Source organism: Ursus americanus, chromosome 1 (assembly GCF_024610735.1).
Source record: "Ursus americanus isolate L20-20 chromosome 1, mUrsAme1.1.p, whole genome shotgun sequence".
Classification (NCBI taxonomy): domain Eukaryota; kingdom Metazoa; phylum Chordata; class Mammalia; order Carnivora; family Ursidae; genus Ursus; species Ursus americanus.
In genome coordinates, this window is record NC_142127.1 from 22852899 (window position 1) to 22875955 (window position 23057).

The 23057-nt window shown below is 34.0% G+C and overlaps 1 protein-coding gene across 1 annotated transcript in view; it reads right to left on the reverse strand.

Moving 5' to 3' along the window:
* Window positions 1-2541: 2541 nt before the first annotated feature.
* LOC148110721 (low-density lipoprotein receptor-related protein 1B-like) overlaps window positions 2542-23057 on the reverse strand; it is an 851096-nt gene continuing 830580 nt past the window's right edge. The window contains exons 22-24 of the mRNA XM_087861868.1: window positions 17281-17481; window positions 11198-11443; window positions 2542-2576 (exon numbers count right to left, since the gene is read on the reverse strand). Of these exons, the coding sequence (XP_087717994.1) occupies window positions 2542-2576; window positions 11198-11443; window positions 17281-17481 (482 nt within the window). The remainder of the gene's footprint in view (window positions 2577-11197; window positions 11444-17280; window positions 17482-23057) is intronic.

Below are 23057 nucleotides of genomic sequence, written 5' to 3' on the forward strand. Positions count from 1 at the left end.
TTTAAAAGAATGAATTTTATGGTATATACATTATATCTCAATTCATCTGTTTTAGAAAAAGGAAATATGGTAAAGAGTGTGGAAATTTATAGAGAATAAAGAACTGTACAGACACAACTTTTAATTCACTTTTACCTAAAAATCATGATTTTTACCTCAATCCGATTAATCTGTATAACTATACTCAGCTCTTTAGCTCTGAAAACTATTTCATCTATACAAGGAAAAAATAGAGCATACTGATATTTTAATGTTTTTTTTCTTCCCTGCGTATTTTTGGTAGTTGAATAAACTGGAGAATTAATATTTTAAAAATTAAAAAAGATAATATATAAATTCGAGAATCTGGAAAAAATAACTCCAGTAATTTAGGAAGAATAAAATAAATATAATTACAGAAATTGATAAAATAGAGAAAAAGATTATCAAGAAAATTGAAAGCCACTCGTTTGAAAGATGAATAAAATATAGATAAATCTATGGAAGGATGAATACATATACATATGCATGCACATATATATGTACAAATGAATAAGAATGAAAATAGGAAAGTAATTATGAAATATATTCATATTATTCAGTATCTTTCATAATTACTTTCCTATTTGTCTATTCGATATAAAATTTTAAAAATAAGAGTGACATATGCATTTTAATAATGAATTTGAAAATAGGTAAAATAAGCCATTTTCTAGAGAAATATGTTACCAAAATTGACTTGAAAAGAAATAGAAAATCTGAACAGATCTATAATCTATAATAAAAAGTGAGTGGTAAAATTATGCCCTCTAACCGCATATAGAAAAGAAAAAAAAAAACCCACAAATAATGGGATAACTGCAGAAATTGAGAGTACTAAAAAAATTTTATACCAATTAAAACAACAAGACCATAACCATCACCTTGGGCAACTATTTATAAGTCCAAACATTACTAAAATAGCAAACACAGAGTGCTTCATATATAGAATTATTCTTAAATATTTCATAGATTCCCATTTATGCAATCCTCACAAAGTCCTATGCAGTGGGTGATATTATCCTCCCCATTTTGCACAGGAAGAAAGAGAGGCACAGAGAAGTTATGTAATTAATATGTCAGAGTCACACAGTTAGTAAGTGGAGGAGCATGGATTTGACCTGTTATTCTGTCTAATGTTAGCAATGATTTGGAGACTCAGGACCTCTAATAACAGTTGATGGTAGTGTATATACATAATTGGCAATGATAGAAATGACATGTGCAACTGAAGATGCATATGCACTTGAACATGTGGTTCAACCTGTGCACTTTCCCACAAGTAGACATCATAAGAGCTTTCACTACACAATAATTTGATGTAGCAAAACACTGGAAATGATGTCAATGACCATGAACTGGAGAAGATTAACAAAACTATAATCTTTTATACAGTAGAATGGCATAGAGCATTTAAAAGGAATAAACAGAACTATATAGAATACTATGGATATATTTCAAAATCATATTTGTGACTAAAAAATCCAACTAACTCCAGCTGATTATAAAATGTATATGACTCTGTAAATTTAGGAACACAAAAATTATATTACATGTCATTTAAGAACAGAAACTAATACAGAACAGATACACCAATTTCACAAAAGTAGCTACCTCTGGTAATGGAAGAATGGATGAGCAGAGGCCACAAAGTTATCTAGAGCGTCATCGCTTTCAGAAAATGACTTACACCATGAGTAGCATGAATAAATTGAATAAATTTGCAATATATTAAAATATTATCTGTGAATACATTATTCTCCAATATGTTTGAAAGATTTCATAAAATGGAAGGTGATTGGAAACCTATCTTTTTTTTTTTTAAGATTTTATTTTTAAGTAATCTCTACACCCAATGTGAGGTTCAAACTCACAATCCCAAGATCAAGAGCTGCATGTTTCACTGACAGAGATAGCCAGATATCCTGAAAACATATCTTGTTTACTCTGAATGGTGACTGCTACTTTGACTCTTTTATTAAAACTGCCCAAAGGCTTTTCAAGTTCTTATATTTACTATAGTCATTTTCTGTTGAGAATATAGTTGATAAATGTTTACTTGATTACACATGACTATAATAAATTTGCAAACCAAAATAAAAAATTAAAGTGTAAATATTGAAATTATTTCTATTTGGACTCTGGATCTTGATAACTTCTGTAAGTGCTTCTACTTTTAAGATTTCTGTTAGTTTACTAAATTATTATTTCTTTTTTGAGAAAATAAAAAAAGTTGTAATGAGTAATCCAATATGTAATTTCATAAACTACTGGGAAATCATGGACACTGGATTTCAAAATTGCAAGTCCCTACAATGCTTTTTTTTTCCTTTAATGATAATAATAACAATAATACAAACCTCTGTATAAAATATTTGGTGATAAAACACAATGAAGCATTTTCTCATGTGTTTCAATTTTGATATAAGTATATTAACTTCTTTTGGGGCAAATTCAATTTGGAATGAATATTAACAAAATATGAAGTAGTCATTCATTTTTGCAGTCTACTGACTGTTTTTTTCAGTGTGCTAGCTCGTAGTCATTTATTCCGTTACCTAAAAGAGTGAATTTTACAGCTCAAACCAGCAAATAAGACTCTTAATATAGATGAAGCTTGAAGTTCTACTTTACCATGAGAAGACATATGTATAAAAAAAGAAGGTTACATTTACATTTTTCAAAGTGATGAATTTCATTTTTGTAAATGTAGCACATCACAAATAGCTTTTAAAAAAACACTCAAAGGTCTTCTGTCTGCAATTCTTTTTTCTTTTATTTTTTTTTAATCCTGCTACAGATTTGCATAATGATTGTTACAAGGCAGTATATGAAAGCAGTAGAAGACTTGTCTAAGAAAGAGTTCCTCTATAGTCCTCTCAGGGTAATTGTTATCATGACTCTACAACCAGCAATTCTATATGAATAACTTCTGCTTCTTTATCATACATATAATGTCCTCAAACAGAAAGTGATATTGAGGTTACAATGTTTTCTCTCCTGCAATTTCAGTTTTTACTTTCTTTTTTGTTCTCATATTTAATAATTTACTTGAATTTCTCTGTCCACAGCATCAGATAAATTTCCTCAACAGAGTGGCAACTTATGAAGTGGTAAATGGTCTATTGTTTACTCTGGTTCAATACATAGCATTACTTCCTTTTCTCCATTCCTTCCCCTATGCCTATGTTGGGAATGAATGATAGTAAAATATTACTGAAGTCTGATATACATAAGGGCAGAGGATATAGAATCTGTGAAATGAAAGGTAGGACAGATTTCAACTATTATTCAAACTGATAAATCTGTAAGATTATATCACCAATTGTCCATCAATATTCTTGAGAGCTATTTTTTAATTTGTTTGTTTCATTTTGTTTTTCTCCATTTTTTAAAAAAAAATTATTTATTTATTTGACAGAGAGAGAGAGAGAGACAGCCGGTGAGAGAGGAAACACAAGCAGGGGGAGTGGGAGAGGAAGAAGCAGGCTCCCAGTGGAGAAGCCTGATGTGGTGCTTGATCCCAGAACACTGGGATCACGCCCTGAGCTGAAGGCAGATGCTTAATGACCGTGCCACCCAGGCACCCCTGTTTTTCTCCCTTTAATTACTTGCCTGAAAAATTCCTGGATTTTTTTTCTCAATAGCTCTGCTTTATATTTCAGGTTTCTTAAAAACTTGTCTATGCTTTCCATTAATAAGTGGTAGGAATCTGCATTTGGGGTGTGTGTGTGTATGAGAGAGAGAGAGAGAGAGCGAGCTCATTGAGGGGTAAGGGATTGAGCAACAATCTTTGCATTTCTAAGATACTGCCCAGTGCTTTTTGCTAGGTTGTATTTAATATATACCTGCAATTACATAAGTGAATGAATGCTTAATTATAAGAATCAATGAATAAAGAGCCCAAGAAACATTAAACAGAGAGGAGATCAAAATGATTATGGGAGGACGAAAATAAGAAAAAAGAATGAAGTAAAGGAAGGAGTGAGGAAGCAGAAAGATAAAGAGGAATTGTTCCTTAAAAGTCAATGTGAATGAAACGCTTAGAGGGGTAAAACAAATGCAGAAGATAATTGACATGACGACAGTTTCGTACATGTAACTAATTCCTACAAATCAGTAAGAAAAAGGCACAACAGCTAAATTGTGGAAGGAGTCGAGATGCCCTTCAACAGATGACTGGATTAAGATGATGTGGTCCATATATACAATGGAATATTACTCAGCCATCAAAAAGAATGATTTCACAACGTTTGCAGCAACATGGACAGGACTGGAGGAGATAATGCCAAGTGAAATAAGTCAAGCAGAGAAAGACAATTATCATATGGTTTCACTCATTTATGGAACATAAGAAATAGGAAGATCAGTAGGAGAAGGAAGGGAAGAATGAAGGGGGGTAAACAGAAGGGGGGATGAACCATGAGAGACTCTGGACTCTGGGAAACAAACTGAGGGCTTCAGAGGGGGGAGGATGGGGGATTGGGATAGGCCAGTGATGGGTATTAAGGAGGGCACATATTGCACGGTCCACTGGGTGTTATACGCAAATAATGAATCATGGAACATTGCATCAAAAACTGGGGATGTACTATATGGTGACTAACATAATATAATAAAAAATTATTATTAAAAAAAGAAAGAAAGAAAGAAAAAGGCAGTGATCTTAATAGGAAAATGACCAAAGGGAATGAAGAGATGTAAAAGGTTAACAAGAATATAGAAAAATGCTCAAACTCACTATAAGAAAAATACAACTAAAGCACTGAAATATCACTTTACTACAATATATTGGATGAAAAACTAGAAAGTTGTACAATTTTAAAAGCTGGCAAAGATATGGGGATTTTGGAAGGGCACTGTTGGTGAAGATGGAGACTGTTGAACCACTCTGAAAAGACACTGGTTCTACTTTCTCATAGTAAGTATAAGCATACCCTATGAGTCAGTAATTTTGGTCCCAAATAATTTTCATGCAGGTTTATAAGAATAGGTAAATGTGTATCTATGGCAGCATTATTTGTGCAGAGATTTGGGGTGATTTTAACATACTTATACTGTAGAGCAGATGAACAAAAACAGGTGGGTATATGCCATATTATACTACATAGTGGTTAGAAACAATAGATTAGTTGTACACATAGCACAGATCATAAAGCTATTAAAAACTTGTTACTATTTTAGGTAATAGAGGAAGCTTGTATATTTAACAAGCATTTGCTACAAAATGTATTTTTTATGCATTTCAAAAGAGGTATAAAATAATTTGATGCAGTTTCAGCTTTTAAGCAAGTTTAGGTCTAAGTGGTGACAGAAGTAAGCCCATAAAACGTACACTATTCAAAGGCATCACAAGACTTTGAGGGCACACAGCACAGGGAGATGGCCTGGATCTTTGTAGTAGCCTGTAAAAGCCCTTGCTTTGGAGTCAGGTGGAATGAAGTTCAAAAGCTTTGCTCTAACATATCTTTGCCACAGGCCCTGGGTAAATGAAGTGACCTTTCTGGGTCTCAGTTTCCAAAGGTATAAAATCAGAGTATTAATACTATCTATTGGTTTCTTGAAAGTTATAAATGAATTGCCCATCACATTGTAGATGCTTGCTAAATGGTAGCAATTAGTAATATTATAATAATTAACTTGAAGAAAAATTCATAGAGGAGAGGGTTTCAAATAGATTATAGGATTTCCAGAATGTAGAAGATATTGTCACCCTGAAAGGTCACAGATGATAATGAGCAGAGTACATGAAGGAGATGGTTCAATTAAGTGATATATGTGAAAGTACTTTATATATTCTGGGCCACTATTTATTTACTACAATTACTAATGATGGAAACAGTAATAATGTGCCTGGAATGGAAATACACAGGGAGGATAATGAAAGATCAGGTTGGAGAGATAAAATAAGCAAAAATGAAGAAGGCCCTGAATAGCTGACTGAAGAATTTGATGTTCTTTCCATAAATAATTGAGAGTTACTTTAAAATCACAAATAGACACTGATATATAAAACTGTCATTTACTAAAATAAACAAGTGAATCACCAAATTATACCCTCCCACAAAGCTTCATTCCCCTGATCTCTTCACCTTTATTTACCGTTATTCCCCAAGGTAGACCATCTGCTTATCATTACTTTGTCCTCCTTTCTTTTATTTTTTCTTCTTTACTATTCTTCTGACCTCTTTCCATTAATTCTCATCCTCCAGATTTGGATTCCCTCTCTCATTTAAAAAAAAAAAGAAAATACTACATCCCTTCAAGTTTCAATGTATTCTTACAAACTAAAGAAATAAGAGGATGACAATAAAGAGGCCAGAGAAAGGACTGCCATCATCATTACAACATCTGTAACTCCTGGCTGAGACTGTGGTACAGATGCTACCAACTGGAGAAGGAGGACTGAGTCCAAGAGACATTGTGGAAAATAAATTTAAGATATGGAGAGAGGAGGCAGCAAAGAACTGAGGAAGTCAAAGATAAGTTCAGGCTGTGGGCCTTGAAGACCAGAAGAAAACTGGAGCCGCTGACAGGGCTATGGATAATTGAGAGAAGAGAGAGAGTACATTTCAGCCAACTAATTTTGAGGTGACTCAATGATAACCAATTAAAGAGAACTGGATAGTAGGAAAGACAGTATAGCTGGAAATATAAATGGCACAGTAACTTGATTTTGAGGTGATAAGGGAAGGACTCCAAGAGAACACATATATGGGTATATGAGAATTAAGGTTTGAGTAATGGGTACAGTTTACCCATAGGAGATCACTACATTTATGCAGTTTTGTTTTTATAAAATGATGGATCACATCCATAATCTCTTTTCTAAAAAATGACGTAAACTGTATTGAAGAATAAATATAATTTTTTCTAAAGTACTCACAATATTTTATTCTGGCATCTAATATAATTTCTACAAAATATTTTGTGGTTTAGTTAATAAAAAATGGACAAGAAAAGACGTATTTATTGAACATTTCCTTTGTTCTTAGAAGTTTAAGGGAAATATATAGTACATATAAAAAATCAATCCTATCCTGAAGAGCTTGTAATTTGGTGGATGAGAGAAGACAGGTATATCAAAAAAAAAAAAATTAACTATATTCAAGGCAATATATATTCCAAAAAAGTATTTTTCCTTATTTTTGTTCAATACTTGATAACCTCTTCTCTAAAATACATATTTGATCTGTTTTCCTTCTTAATGGAGGTCACCAATTATCTTTTGCCTGAACAACGTCCTTTTAACTGGTCCCTGCCTTAAATATAATTTTTGAAATCTAAAAGTGGAAATAGAAGAGAATAAGATCCAGAAAAACATTGGTGGGAAAATCTAACCTAATTCAGGCTAAGAGGAAATAAGAAGAAATGCTATAATATTCTTTCTAATGAAGTAAAAATGTGTTACATATTTGCAAGTAAGTTGTCTACTAAACAGAAAAGAAACTAGAGATAATGCAATCAACAGCAATATTTTGGGTGTTCATAGTATAAAGAAATGAACACTTCATGAGAAAAGTGATTAATGCATTACATATTAAGGAGGAAACATGTAAAGAACTGATAAAATATTGAAATATCCAAGAAAATGAGACTTACAGTATATTAAATAAAAACTGAAGATCATAAAAATATTATTTATGGAAATCTTTTTTTTTTTTTAAGATTTTATTTATTTATTTGACAGAGAGAGACAGCCAGCAAGAGAGGGAACACAAGCAGGGGGAGTGGGAGAGGAAGAAGCAGGCTCCCAGAGGAGGAGCCTGATGCGAGGCTCGATCCCAGAAGTCCCAGAACGCTGGGATCATGCCCTGAGCCGAAGGCAGACGCTTAACGACTGAGCCACCCAAGTGCCCCTGGAAATCTTTATATTTAACTAACAAGATGTTAGGAGTGAACTTATAGAAAACAGAATCAGTTCAGCAATTCAGCAAAAGCCAGACTGTAAAGAATTTAGGAAGAAAGGAGCTCAGACAAATAAGAAAATATGAAAGAACTACAGAAGAAGATTCAAGAGGAAAAAAAGTGGGGGAGTCATGGTTCTAATTTGAAGCATAAAGAGTACTATTATTCTTTACTTTTAAAATGTCAAGAAGAATAAGCACAGGTATTGCATTCAGTAGAAAGCGGAGACTCAACTTAAAAATGATGGAAAAAAGTAACAAAAGAAGAGCAAAAAAAAAAAAGAAATTTTATTTTCAAAGTCCAGTAGTTAATGGTTAATTCATTTTTATTGAACTCTGAATCCACTACAGGTTTTTAAAAAGGAAAGAAGTGAATAAAATATAGAATAAATCCTTTAAAATTGGTTTAAATAAAAAAATAATCTTCAACAGCTAACAAGACCTATATTCTCTGTAATAATATAAACCCTGACAATGGTTTTGGTATATTGTATGTTTCAGGAAGGGATAAATTACTAGCAGGTTAAATTCTCCATGCAAGAAAGCTCCACATTAACTTTAAAAGGTAAAATATACCTTTGCTTCCCTCTTAAATTATAAACAAAGCAGGTGTGAAATATAGCAATCTTAACAGTGAGAACTGATACGGTACTATTAGAGTTTCTTTCTGAGCTTAGAATGGAAGGAGCCAGTTACATTAGGAGGATTATCTTTGCATCTGGTCACTTATATTCAAAGGTTGAATTATTTTAATATTGAACATGAATTGTTATTGATTTCATAGAACACAAAAGCATTATAATAAGTCAATAATTTTGTCATCTGTATAAAAAACCAGTTATGGAGCCAATTCTCATGTAAAATATGATTATATTTTGATCTACTGTTTCCCTAATCCAAACATATCCATAAATAAAATGACTATTATCATTACAACAAATTGTTATTTTTTTTCAGCCTCCCATGCCAATTACTTTGTACAAGATTCTTGGAGAAGAAAGAGGCAAATAAATGTCCGGTATACTTATGGTTCTAGGACTCAAATTTTAAAAGCCAGGAGAAATAACCACAAAACAACATCTGAAATAAAAGAATAAAATAACTTAATATTCTCCAAAAAAATATAATACTCTTGATTGCATATTATTTTTCTATGACTGGACTGAATATTATGTAAAACATAAGAGAAAAATCTATTACTTTAGTTTTGACTTCAAGATGCTTATTTCATCAGAGAGAAAAGGAATATAGAAAGCACATAGATGAAAATATAAAACAGCAAGTTAAAAATGTAGACACGTATTTTCATGAACAATATATTCTAGACATAGAAAGGCGAAATAAATAGAGAACAATAATATTTGAAAGAATATTTCCTTAAAGAAGAAAGATTTGAACTCATAGGTCTTAAAGAATATCCAGGATTTTTAGAAATAAAGCGGGGAAGTACAATCTAAGTAGAAGAAACAAAATGAGAAATTTTATCATGTATAGGTTCTTAGCAGTTTGATGAACCCTGTGTACCACCTACCAGAAAGTTTTAAAAAGTGCAAAAACAGTAAGAAAAAAGTAAAAAAAAAAAAATTTCATGGACAAAGGAATCAAATACTGTATATTAAAATGTAGTTACCAACACTGAACCAAAAAAAAAAAAAAAACCCACTTTTGGATGTAGTAATATGCGTGCTTTTTTATTATTGTATTTTATAACAGATTATAACCCATAATTAAAGTAATAATAATGTAATAATGTAAATATAAATATAATATAATTACTATATAATACTATATAGTATTATACTATATACTATACTATATACTATAGTATTATACTATAGTATTATACTATATAATGCTATATATACTATATATATAATTACTATAATATAAGATACTATAATATAGTAAATATAATAAAGTAATAATGGTTTACAAAGCCTGAACATATACTATACTATATACTATACTATATACTATAGTATTATACTATATTATATACTATATAATACTATATATACTATATATATAATTACTATAATATAATATAATATAATATAATAAATATAATAAAGTAATAATGGTTTCTAAAGCCTGAACATATATGATATTTTGAGATACCAGAACAACTTCAACATGATATGAAGGTCTATTACTTCAATTGGAGACACACAGTTGCTGCTAATCATTAGTGTTTACTTTCAGTGAGACATTAAAAAGAAATAAAGGTAATATTTTCCCCAACAACATTCAGGGACCCCTTCAATTCTATCCATAGACTCTAAGTGTCCCACAGACTCAGTTAAGTCTCTGGAGAAGATACTGGAAAGCTATCATTCATTAAGCATCTAATGGATATGGGGCACAGTAGCAAGTTATCCAAGTTAGTGTTGGAAAATGCTATAAGACAGACATTGTTAAAATGGGCATGATATTTGAAAGATAAGAAAACTGAGGCTCAAGCAGTTTTATAAAGCCTGACTAAGGTCACGTACATAATGAATACTAGCTGCAAGACTGAAGTTCAAAGGCAGATTCCATAGTCTCTGTTGTTCCCAATATGGAATCTGACCTAGAGAATCATCAGAACGTTTTAAATGGGCAGGTAGAAGATGAACACGGCCAGATCAAAGAGTTTATTTCAAGAGTAGAAGACATACAGTTTGAAGTGTGGGCCAGCACCAGACTTTGGAGGGTTCTGAAAGCTTGCAAAGAAAAATAAAAGTAAATGCTTTCGAGAGTACAAAAATAAACCTTTAGGGAGGATAATTATGAAAGTAGCATTTCAAAAAGGAAAAAAATAATCTGATGGACTGTGATTATAACGATTATTGTAACATGCTCTGTCCAGGAAATTTTGGAGTAGATCTAAAATGACGCATTAGGGACGCCTGGGTGGCTCAGTTGGTTAAGCGTCTGCCTTTGGCTCAGGTCATGATCTCAGGGTCCTGGGATGGGGTCCCGAGTCAGGCTCCCTCTCAATGGGGAGTCTGCTGCTCCCTCTGTGTCTGCACTCCTCCCACCCCCCATCCATTCATGCTCTCTCTTAAATAAACAAAATCTTTAAAAAAATTAAAAAATAAAATGGTAGATTATATTTAAATGCCTTATTTAAACTTAGTTGAATACTTTCATTAATTCTTCAAAGGTGTTTTTGGATTATTTTCTCAAGATCTATTCTCAAATATAACAAGACACACACAGGGAAAAAACAAAAAAACAAAACAGAAAGGCACTTGCTATTCTTCAATACAGCAAAACACACACCTACTTACCAACACTTGTGCAACTTTCCCCGTCCACATCCAGCTTCCACCCTTCATAGCATGAACACTTGACTGTGTGCTTGTGCTGCTCACACACTTGACTGCACTTTAGATGATTGCTACAATAATCTATAATTTCACATGTTTTATTGTCTTTGTTGAGCTGAAGTCCTTCAGGACAGGAACAGACAATTCCTCTTCCAGGAACAACAGAACAGTGATTGCTACATCCTCCATTGTTCAGTGAACACTCATCTATAAAAGGAGGGGAACAGATTACAGGACATTATCAATTGTTTTGCTCAATTAAATACTGATCATTGAACTCAATTCTCTAAGGCTGGAATTAGAACAAGGATATTATAAATGAATAGAAAAAGCTCTCTGGATTTTTTTTTTCAGGGACTGGGGTAAGAAAGATAAAATAATTCATCAAATGACCAAATATACTTCTACATAATAGGAGCTGGGAATAGAAGGTTTTCATTACTGTAAAACTTTGGAGTCTACTTTGTTTTACCCCATAGAGGTGAAGTGTGTTCAATGAATGTTTCTTTCTATTATAACTGGGAAGATTATGCTGAGGCTTTTAGCAGTTGAGCAAAATCAGTTGCTAAGTCCTCCCCGAGGACATACATCAATGATCTGAAAATTTGACTTATCTCAGTGTTTATAAACAGTCATATACATAAGTATATGTATATATATATAAATAATATATGTAAATATATATATAAATAATATATATAAATATATATATATATTATGATTAATTCAATGAGGTGAGGTCACAAAAGCATTGTAAAAAATATACATATATATACACAAAAAAGTTGATTTGGTATTTGGACTGAAATAATGAGCAACTAGTATTTATTATATGGATGATATGATTGGTCTATGAAGAAAGAAACCTTTTCTTTCATAGCCTTATAATTTAGAATTGCATTACATATATTTATTTCTGATTTTATTTCATTATGAAATTGTAAGGCCCATGAGGGTATACAATACATCTGCTCTGTTTAGCAGTGTATATCCAATAGCTAGCATCTAGCTAGGCAGAGTGCCTAGCATAGAATGAGCAGTTAACAATATTTGTTGAAAAAAAAATGTCCAAAAGCACACACCTACTCCCAAATTGAGCCACTACTTGTCCAGTTGGGAAAATTTCAAGATGACATACTTATGCCATTGATGGAAACAGCAGATAACTGCTTTTTCAACCACATAATTACCTATTCCTATCTATTACTGGATACATACGAATAAGGCTAAAAGAAGCTTTGCCTTCCTTTGCTTTAAAATATTTTTAAGTTATTTTCAAAGCCTGTTTAATTAGGTGTTTTTTGAGACATGCTAGAAGAGAATGTTTTTGAATGCATTGAATGAATTGCAGTAATATTTACCTATATACCTCAAATATTTCCTGCTTTCTATGAAAATTTATCTAGTTCAAAAATTGAGCTTAAGTATAATACTTTAAAAATATTTTTTACATTTTTTAAAGTTCTATATGGGTCAACTTTTCTTCATACTATTTGTCACCAGAAAAGAAGTTACAATAATAAGAAATGGAAAATGATTATATTATGTTCTCTAAGAATTCAATTCAAGTTTGGTGTTATTTATTCTTATTTTTTGGCTCTTCCAAACATGTTTGTTCACCCATATCATAATCATTTCAAAACAATAGTCATGTTAAAGTATTTGTCCCATTTTAGTTCAATTGACATTCTTTTTTAAGAGAATTACTGTAAAGAAATATCATCATACCCAGCAGGTGAAAAAAAAATTGTTACAGTTCTTTTAGCTTATTTCAAATATGCCTATTCTCATAGTACTGAAGTGTCTCTTGCTGATACTTATCAGAGAAATGAAGTTGTAGACTTTTAAAAAAATAAAATTTACATTGATATCTAAAATTGAATATATAAATTTAATGTCAATATTTGTGTGGCTAGTCCCTTGTTAATTCTCCATAACCCTAAACCTGTCATTAAATCCTGCAACTTTCTTTTTTTTTTTTTTAAGATTTTATTTATTTATTTGAGGAGGAAAGAGAGAGAGAGAGCACAAGCGGGGGGAGCATCAGGCAGAGGGAGAGGGAGAAGCAGGTTCCCAATGGAGCGGGAAGTCCGATGAGGGACTCAATCCCAGGACCCTGGGATCATGACTTGAGCCAAAGGCAAACACTTAACTGACTGAGCTACCTAGGTGCCCCAATCCTGCCACTCTCTTTTAAGTTTTTTATTACCTAGCAAAGAATTTGTTATTGATCAAACTCTAGTCAGGCTCCTTGGAGACTTCTGTTCAACTACTCCTCAACACTGGCTTATAAAAATTGGAGACGCTTAGTATAAATAATTTCAATCTTCACTCCCTTCCCCAATCATACTCTCCCCACCACCCAAAAAGAGATTCCAACAAACACTAGCATAGCTTCTAACCGCTTAGGACGGCCTTCCTAGTATGACTGCAACCCTGTTTAAAGTGCCTGCTTGAGAAAGCTCTATGCTGATTGGAGAATTTACTGTTTGTTCCAGCCAAAACCTGGTGATAGGGCAGAGAGGCCCTAGAACCCCATCTTAGAACAGTTACCTTAGAAAGCTTTCAATTATATGTCTTTTCTATGCACCCTGAAGATGCAAATCTTCTACCACCAAGAACTGTCTTCTCAAGGACTTGAGAAATATCTCTTTGAAATGCAAACATTCAAGGAGATAACTCTCTCACTCTTGCTCCCAGCCCTGTGGGTGCTTTGCTCTGACTTGTACCACTGTCTCAAGTCAAAGATATGAGAAATTTGTTTCTTCTCTGGGATAAGCATCAATTAACAAACTCAGATGGCCTAGTCACAGGGACCAACCCTCTTACCACCCCTTGGTGTCTTTCCCTTAGCGTACTCCAAGCTTCAAAATCCTTCTAGCCTTTTGTTTCAGTGAATTTGATTTAAGTTCACATGAAATATTCTTCCCTATTGCAATAATAAATACTGAATAAAATTGACCTTTACCACTTTAACTAGTGTCCAGCTTTGCTTATCTTTGACATACTCTTTTAGCAAGGTTTAACAGTTAACTCTATTCTTGAATGATACAAGAATTTTCTCATTTGTTTCTTAAGCAATATTCCTTTCTAAAAGTATATCCATTTCCCCTTCAAATCACTTGAAAATCCCCCTAGGAAAATAATCTCTTCACTAGGATTAAGAGACTTATTTCATTCAGTGCTCCTTTTCTGGTTTTTGTTTGTTTTGGTTTTGATTTTGCTTTATAGATCAGATTTATCTGGAGAAAACAAAACAAGAAACTCTTCACTACCTAAAGGGTATGATTTTTCCATCTCAGGACATCTCCCAAGCATCAAGTCGACAGATGACATATCATTTTCATACAAGAAATTTTTGTTCAAATTTTATGTGTATTGAGGAACAGGAAATGAATCAATCTGTTTTCTTGTTATCAGTGGACAGGGTATAGGAGGGAGCATTAAAAAAAAACAGTTTTTTTGAATACAAGTATTTGGAAGGAGTACACATGAAGAGGGGAAAACCTTCATTTTCATCATATACAGCAAATGGTTTAAAAAGAAAAAACTTTTAACTTTGGGAATCTCTCTCTAAAAAGCATTTCCTAGCTACTAGCCAACCCATGCTAATTATTTAAAGTTAACTCAATTAGTATATCTTTAATGTCCACTGGGTAAATGATTCATTATGTCCACTGCTGCAGCACTCATAAACCAATACCCCTGCTTAGCTGGACAGCATCTCACCTATGACTAATGGGCAAGGACCTTGAAAATAAGAGACCAAGATGCTGCTTCTCTACAGGTACCAGTATTGCCTGTAAGTATGCCATCTACTGAGCTACAGTACAAAGGTACACACAAATGCAGATAAGAAAAGGAGAACCATAGAAGGTAATTCAATCCTTTGACCAGTATTTATTTCTGATTTTCATTCCCTAACTTTCCTTCAACTTCACCTCATGAAGGGGACAGTATAGGACTTCGGTATGCCATAAGCAGGAGAGAATTGTTTTTTTTTTATCTTCTCTGTTATGTTCACACCTAGCTTTATTGTAACCTCTTTCATACGCTAATCTTTTAAAATGTTTGAGCAAGTTTCCCAAGCTGATGAATATAGTGGCTTGATAGTAAGAAGCAATTTTCAGTCTTGAGGTAAACAAAGAAATAAATTCAGAAGAAATCCTCTTTGCTCTCTTATTTTACTAATTCAGAGAGCAGAGGATAGGAAAATAAGGCTGTGTTTTCATAACATTATTTTCATTTTTCTTAATGATTGTATTTTGTCTTCTTTGCCTTCATTTAACCTGAAGGTTGAGAAAAGGGAGAAAAGCACTAATTTTTTTCAACACATGTAATACATCTGGCATTATTACCATAATTTCCTGATTAATATCATCATTTCCATTTTTGTTATGAGGAATCTGACATTTCAAGAAATTAAGTTACCTGCCTAGGTGATTTAATTGAAGTAATTGAAGAACAGAATTTAAATCTGTCAAAATCTCGATTTTTTCTGTATTTACACATTTTCAATTTTAAGAGTACCGATAATTTCCTTCTTTCAGAATTGCTCTTACAACCTTCATGAGCAATCCTCACATATTGTAATGCAAGAGATATTTCCATCCACCAATCTACTCCATAACGGAGAATAAGCTGGGAGAAAAAGAAGTAAATACAGATAAACTAAGTCTGTTACCTTGTATTAGTTGTTTAATTTTATTTTGGGGGGGTGGAGATTGAATCTTTCTGTTTAAATTTTAGCATCAGAGGGGCAGCTGGGTGGCTCAGCTGTTTAGGAGTTCTGACTCAATTTTGGCTCAGGTCATGATCTTAGGGTTGTGAGATCTAAGCCCTGTGTGGAGCTCTGTGCTGATTGGGGAGTCTGTTTGAGATTCTCTCTCTGCTTTCCTTCTGCCCCTCCCCCTGTTCTCTCTCTCTTTCTCACTCTCTCTAAAAATAACTAAGTCTTTAAAAATAAATAAATAAATAAATAAATAAATAAATAAATAAATAAATAAAAAATAAATTTTAGCATCACTGAATGAAGACTGTTGCAGTTACTGTTTCAAGGTTATTTTATAGAATCACATACTCTTTGGAAGAAAGGACATTTATTACATAAATTTAAAACACAATAACAGTTTTTTTTTTATCACTCAGAATTCTACTAGTGCTCAATTCAGATCAAAATATGATAACTTGAGGCTTAAATGTAGTTGTCTTTTCTATTTTCAATTAGGTAGCTTCATCATTTCCTAAAGTCATTTTCTCAGTCCCCAGTCACATCATTATTGTTCTTATCATTCGGTAAACCCTTCCTCATTACTCTATTGATGTCACCTTCAGTATTATCTAGAAAACATATTTTGAAAATCTCCTTGCTAAATGTCTGATCTCCCCACAGAGAAGGAAATGTAATTTTCTTTATATGTTCTGGTTGGCATAAAAAGACAACTAGTCAAAAGTGATTTCAGAGCTCAAAAGCTATCAGATTGAAATCATCATTTTAACTAGATACAGCATGCCAAAGAAAGCTATTGTAAGAGGACTAAAAACTTCAGAGAAAATTATATAAACCTGAATAATATTCAGTTGGTTTTATTATTCAATCTCTTCCTTTCTTTTCCTCTTTTTAAAAAATATTTCTATTGTAATGATTGGAAGGTATGATAAAATCCACTGGATGGTAGTAAACTCCATCCCATAGGTCCGTAATAAGAAGGTTCTCTTGTTTTGAATGACTCACTGACAAAAAAATAATCAGTTTAATTGTGGAAACAGCATTAAGCATCCAGAGATCTAAATGATGAGCACAATTATACAATTAAGTTAGTTGGCTATAGTCCAGACTTTTCTGCTTCATTTTCAGAAATTTCTATTCATATTTTAAAAACTTTTAATAAACTTACAGTCCCTGAAAAATGGAACTAGTGTTCAATGGTAAATGTTACATTTAAAGGGAACAAATGGAAGGAACGTATGTTACCATAAGTATCAGCAAGTGGACTAATGTGTCTAGTCTCCAGAAAGAAGCAAATCAGTGAAATATGCATTACCACAGAGATCGCCTTCATCAGACCCATCCGGACAATCCCTTCTCCCATTGCAGAGCTTCTCCGGCTGCAGGCAGGCTGAAGTGTCATTAGCACAAGGATACTTGGGTGGTCCACATAAAAAACTGTCACAGTCATCTTCATCTGACTGATCTTCGCAGTCAATATCTCCATCACATATCCATGCTTTGTTGATGCATCTCCCTTAAGGAAACAGAAACATCATCCATCTGATTGTTGTAATTAAGTCACTGACATAATGAATAGTCACTACCGTCTTCAGTCAGAGGCAGAAATATGTCCTAATAGCAAAAAATCTACTTGCCGATAGTTTGACAGTTTATTTTCATGACAGTATTTGGGTAGCTCTCGCACTCCTTGTTAAAGTGATCTTAGCGTTAAAGCCTTAATATTTTCCTTGGTTTCAAGTTATTGTCTGTGGACTAATTGAAAGTTTTGTGATGATACTTTTAAAAACAAAAAACAGACATTTGTATGTAAGTCCCTTTTAGAGACCTAAATTCAGGTAAATGTTATCAGTGGCTTTTGCAGCCCTAAATTTAAACAAACAATTTATTTCACAGGAGAAAATGCCCTTCTGTTTACATTTATAACCCCAAGACCTGAACTCTTCCTCACACCTAGACATGTATCTTCCCTTTCATAAAAGAATATAAAATGTTATTAAACATTTTGGTAGCTAGGGTATATATAGAGAGAAGTTATGGAAATATGACTTTACTGACTTTGAAAGGAAAAAAATAATTATTGTTTAGCTAGCAGTTTTCAAAAGTAATAATGTGAAATGCAGAGAAAGCAATGGCCAGTCTACATCCATCTTTTTTTCACTCTACATTGTTCCTCCTTTCCAGAATGATTACATTTTTCTTCTAATTAATTATCTTTTCTGGATTATGCAATATTATGATGCAACGTGAATAAAAAATGGATTGAAGATAAGTACTGGTTATTAGCTGACTGTACACCAACAACTCATAAAAGGAGTAGGGCATATGAAAGGGAAAAGAAAAATACTAGATTGTATATGCCAGAGTCTTTATGTATTCAGATGTCTGTGTTAACCTTAAAGGTTACTAAATTTTAAAATAATCAAAATATTGGTGAAATGATGTTTCATTTGCAGAAATACATCAAAACTTTTCCATACTATTAAGCCAAATAAGAAAAAAAAAGCACAAATGATCAGTTCCATAGTTAATATAAATACATTTTACAATCAACATTAATTATTGATGAAAATAAGAAATGATGGATACTTCACTGATCAATTTGAAATAAATGGAGAAACATTACAAATTTTTGCCTTTACATCATAAATAAAACTAAGAGTGTTATTATTTATACTGTTCAGGAAATACTATCTAATATAATTGGATAACAGAAATAAATGAGATATAACATTAGAAGAGTATCATTGCAGGAAGTTAATATAATCATATAATCATAAAATCAATAAAAACGAATTAGAGGTGTAAGAAACTAAGAATTCAAAAAAATAGATAGCTAGTTTCAAAAATTATACAGAAACCCATAGGTTTTATATCTAAACAGACTATAGTTGATGATAGATTTAAAAATCTACTATAAAACAAAGTATTTAGGTTGAACTACACAAGAACTGTATAGAATTTATATGAAGAAAATTTAAAAGTCAACAAACAAACCCAAAAGAAGTCTTGGATAAAGATATACTTTGGTCTTACAGAAGATTTATAGCTGTAAAATACTTTTCCCAAAATTAATCCCAATAAAATAATAGCAATATTATTAAGATCCTATAAGCTTATTCTAAATTTAAGAAAATAAAAATGCAAATAACATTTGGAGTCTTCAAAAAAAAGAGAAGAAAATTGATGAGTAGGAACTGTAAATGCCAACTATTTAGAAGTACTTTAAAGTAATAGTGTCAAAATATTTTTAACAGAATATCAATCAACACATCAACAATTGAATAGAATAGAGATATCAAATACTAACCTGCCTAGAATATGTTTTTAATATACAAAAATTGGCTTTTCAAAATAGTAAAGATAATGAAATTACAAAATTGGTGATGTTAGGAACACTGCTTAGCCATTTGGAGGGGAAAAGAAAAAGGCTGAATCTTGATCCTTACACTAAAATATATTCTAAGTAGATCAAAGAAGTAATCATTTTAAAATAACAATAATAAATACACACATTCCAGAATAAAACAAATATGAAAAAAAAAAAAACAACAAAAGTTTGAAATGTTCATTACACAAATCCAGAAAACATAAAGGGCAAATTTATAAACTTAATTTCACAAATACTTTTGATTCCACATTGTAACTATATTATCCATCTATAAATTCAAAACAAAGTTGGTAAACCAGGAAAATTATTGTATTTGAAAAAGGGGCTCTTTTTCTTTAAAATATAAAAGGGCTCTTGCAAATAAAGAAAGATCAATAAACCAATACAATTGCAAAATTCACAATGAATCAATAATGACTTACAAACATACAGTGATCAAAAATATCTTTTAAGGGGTTCCGGTTCCAAGATGGCAGAGGAGCAGGAGACCTAAAGTTCATCTGGTCCCAGGAATTCAGCTAGAGAGCTACCAAACCATTCTGAATACCTATGAACGCAACTGGAGAACGAAGAAAAGAGTAGCAGAAACTCTATGAACAGAAAAGCGACCACTTTCTGCAAGGAGGAGAAAAGATGGCGGAAGAGTAGGGGACCCCTTTCTCAGCTGGCCCCCTGAGTCGAGCTGGATATCTACCGGGCCATCCTGATCACCCACGAAATCAGCCTGAGACGCAGGAAGACACATCTGGATCTGTACAAAGGAACATCTCCAGCTCTGAATATTGAGGTACGAAGCGGGGAGCCGTGAATCCCCACACAGATATCGGAAGATAAACGGAAGGGGGAGGGAGCCAACATGCTCGGGCGCTAGGAAGCAGTAGCCACTTGCACTGGGGAGCAGGCCGCACTCCCAGACCTGCACCCGCTAGAGAGCGGACTGAGACTGTGAACCTGGGAAAGTGCATGTGACCAGACTGAAAACCGAAACTCCGGAGCGCACATTGGAACGGGATTAAAACCGGGAGCTCATGAGCATGCGCACATCCAAACTGAAAACTGGAGCTCTGGAACGCATGCTCGAGCTAGACTGAAACCCAGAGCTCAGGAGCGCATGCGACTAGACTGAAAACCGGAGCTCTGGAGCGCTCACTGAACCGGACTGATACCCGGAGCTCGGGAGCATGTGCACGACCAGTCTGAAAACCGAAGCCCCAGAACACATGAGAACCACACTGAAACAGGAAGCTTGGGAGCACGTGTGGGAACCGGGGGCGGCTGGCAGTGTTAGAAGCACAAAGGACAGAGACGTGCTCACCCTGGAAGTGAGGGCTGGAAGAGCGGCTGTGGGGCGCACAAACTGGGACGCGGCAGGGTTTTTAGCAGCACCGACAGAAACAGAGTTAAAGTGGCCAAGAGAGCTCAGTGGAGAGTGGACTGCGATCTCTCTGTTCTGAGACAGAGGCTAGGATACGGCCACTGCTGCTCTGACTCTCAGAAGAGTCACAGAAAACCTCCAGGGAAAGCCGCCAGAGAACAAAAGCCCAGAAATACCGGCTCACATTGTGCCCATCCCCATCCCCCCTTGCAGGGGACAGGGCGACTCTACCCAAACAGGATTGCCTGAGTATCAGTGTCGCAGACCCCTCACCCAGAAGGCAGGCTGAAAAATCAAGAAGCCCACATCCCTAAGGTCCCTATAAAACAAGCGCACACTGCCTGGGTCCTGGTCAATACTTTGGCTCTGGGCATCCCTCCAACCTCTCCTCATCAGAATGACGAGGAGGAGAAATCCCCCCCAGCAAAGAAAAGATAATGAGTCTGTGGCCTCTGCCACGGAACTGATGGATATGGATATAACCAAATTGTCAGAAATGGAGTTCAGAGTAACAATGGTCAAGACAATGTGTAGGATTGAAAAAAATATTAATGAACATATTAACGAGAATATAGAATCTCTAAGGGTGGAAATGAGAGCGAATCTGGCAGAAATTAAAAATGTTATCAATCAAATGCAGTCTAAACTAGACGCTCTGACAGCCAGGGTAAATGAGGCAGAAGAAGGAATTAGTGAATTGGAGGATGGGATGGTAGAAGAGAAAGTTAAAACAGAAACTTGACTCAAAAATATCCAATCTCAAGAATGTAGATTACGGGAGATTACTGACTCAGTGAAACGCTCCAATGTCAGAATCATCCCATCTCCGAGTGGGTGGAGAAAGAGAGAGGCCTAGAAGAGATATTTGAACAAATTGTAGCTGAGCACTTCCCTAGTCTGGCAAAGGAAACAACCATTCATGTCCAAGAGGCAGAGAGGACCCCTCCCAAGGTCGATGAGATTGGACCTACACCACGTCACATCATAGTGCAATTTGCAAATATTAGATCCAAGGATACAGTATTGAAAGTGGCCAAGGAGAAGAAAATCCTCACATACAGAGGAAAAATATCAGAATAACGTCAGACCTGTGTACAGAGACCTGGCAGGCTAGGAAGGGTTGGCAAGGTATTTTCAAAGGTCTATCTGAGAAAAACATGCAGCCAAGGATCCTTTATCCAGCAAGGCTGTCATTCAGAATTGATGGAGGGATAAGGACCTTCCAGAATCGGCAGAAACTGAAGGAATTCATAACAACACAACAAGCCCTACATGAGATATTAAGGGGAGTTCTATAAAAGTAAAAAGGCCCCAAGAGGGATACAGAACAGAAATATACAATCTATAGAAACAAAGACTTCACAGGCAACATGACATCATTAAAATCACATCTCTCAATAATCACTCTTAATGTGAATGGCCTAAATGCTCCCATAAAACACCACAGGGTTGCAGATTGGATAAAAAGACATGACCCATCCATTTGCTGTCTACAAGAGACTCATTTTGAACCTAAAGATACATCCAGACTGAAAGTGAAGGGATGGAAAACCATTTTTCATGCCAATGGACCTCAAAAGAAAGCTGGGGTAGCAATTCTCATATCAGACAGATTAGATTTTAAACTAAAGACTGTTGTTAGAGATACAGAAGGACACTATATTATTCCTAAAGGATGTATCCAACAAGTGGATATGACAATTATAAATATCTATGCCCCCAACAGGGGAGCAGCTAGATACACAAGCCAACTCTTAACCAGAATAAAAAGACATATAGATAATAATACGTTAATAGTAGGGGACCTCAACACTCCACTCTCAGCAATAGACAGATCACCTAAGCAGAAAATCAACAAAGAAACAAGAGCTTTGAAAGACATACTGGACCAGATGGACCTCATAGATATACATAGAACACTATACCCCAGATCAACAGAATACTCATTCTTTTAGAGAGCACATGGAACTTTCTCCAGAATAGACTATATACTGGGTCACAAAACAGGTCTCAACCGATACCAAAAGACAGATTATTCCCTGAATATTCTCAGACCACAGTGCTTTGAAACTGGAACTCAATCACAAGGAAAAATTTGGAAGAAACTCAAACACTTGGAAATGAAGAACCATCCTGCTCAAGAATGATTGGGTAAACCAGGAAATTAAAAATCAGTTTAAACAATTTTTGGAGACCAGTGAAAATGAAAACACATCAGTCCAAAACCTGTGGGACACTGCAAAGGCAGTCCGAAGGGGAAAATACATAGCCATCCAAGCCTCACTCAAGAGAATAGAAAAATCTAAAATGCAGCTTTTATATTCTC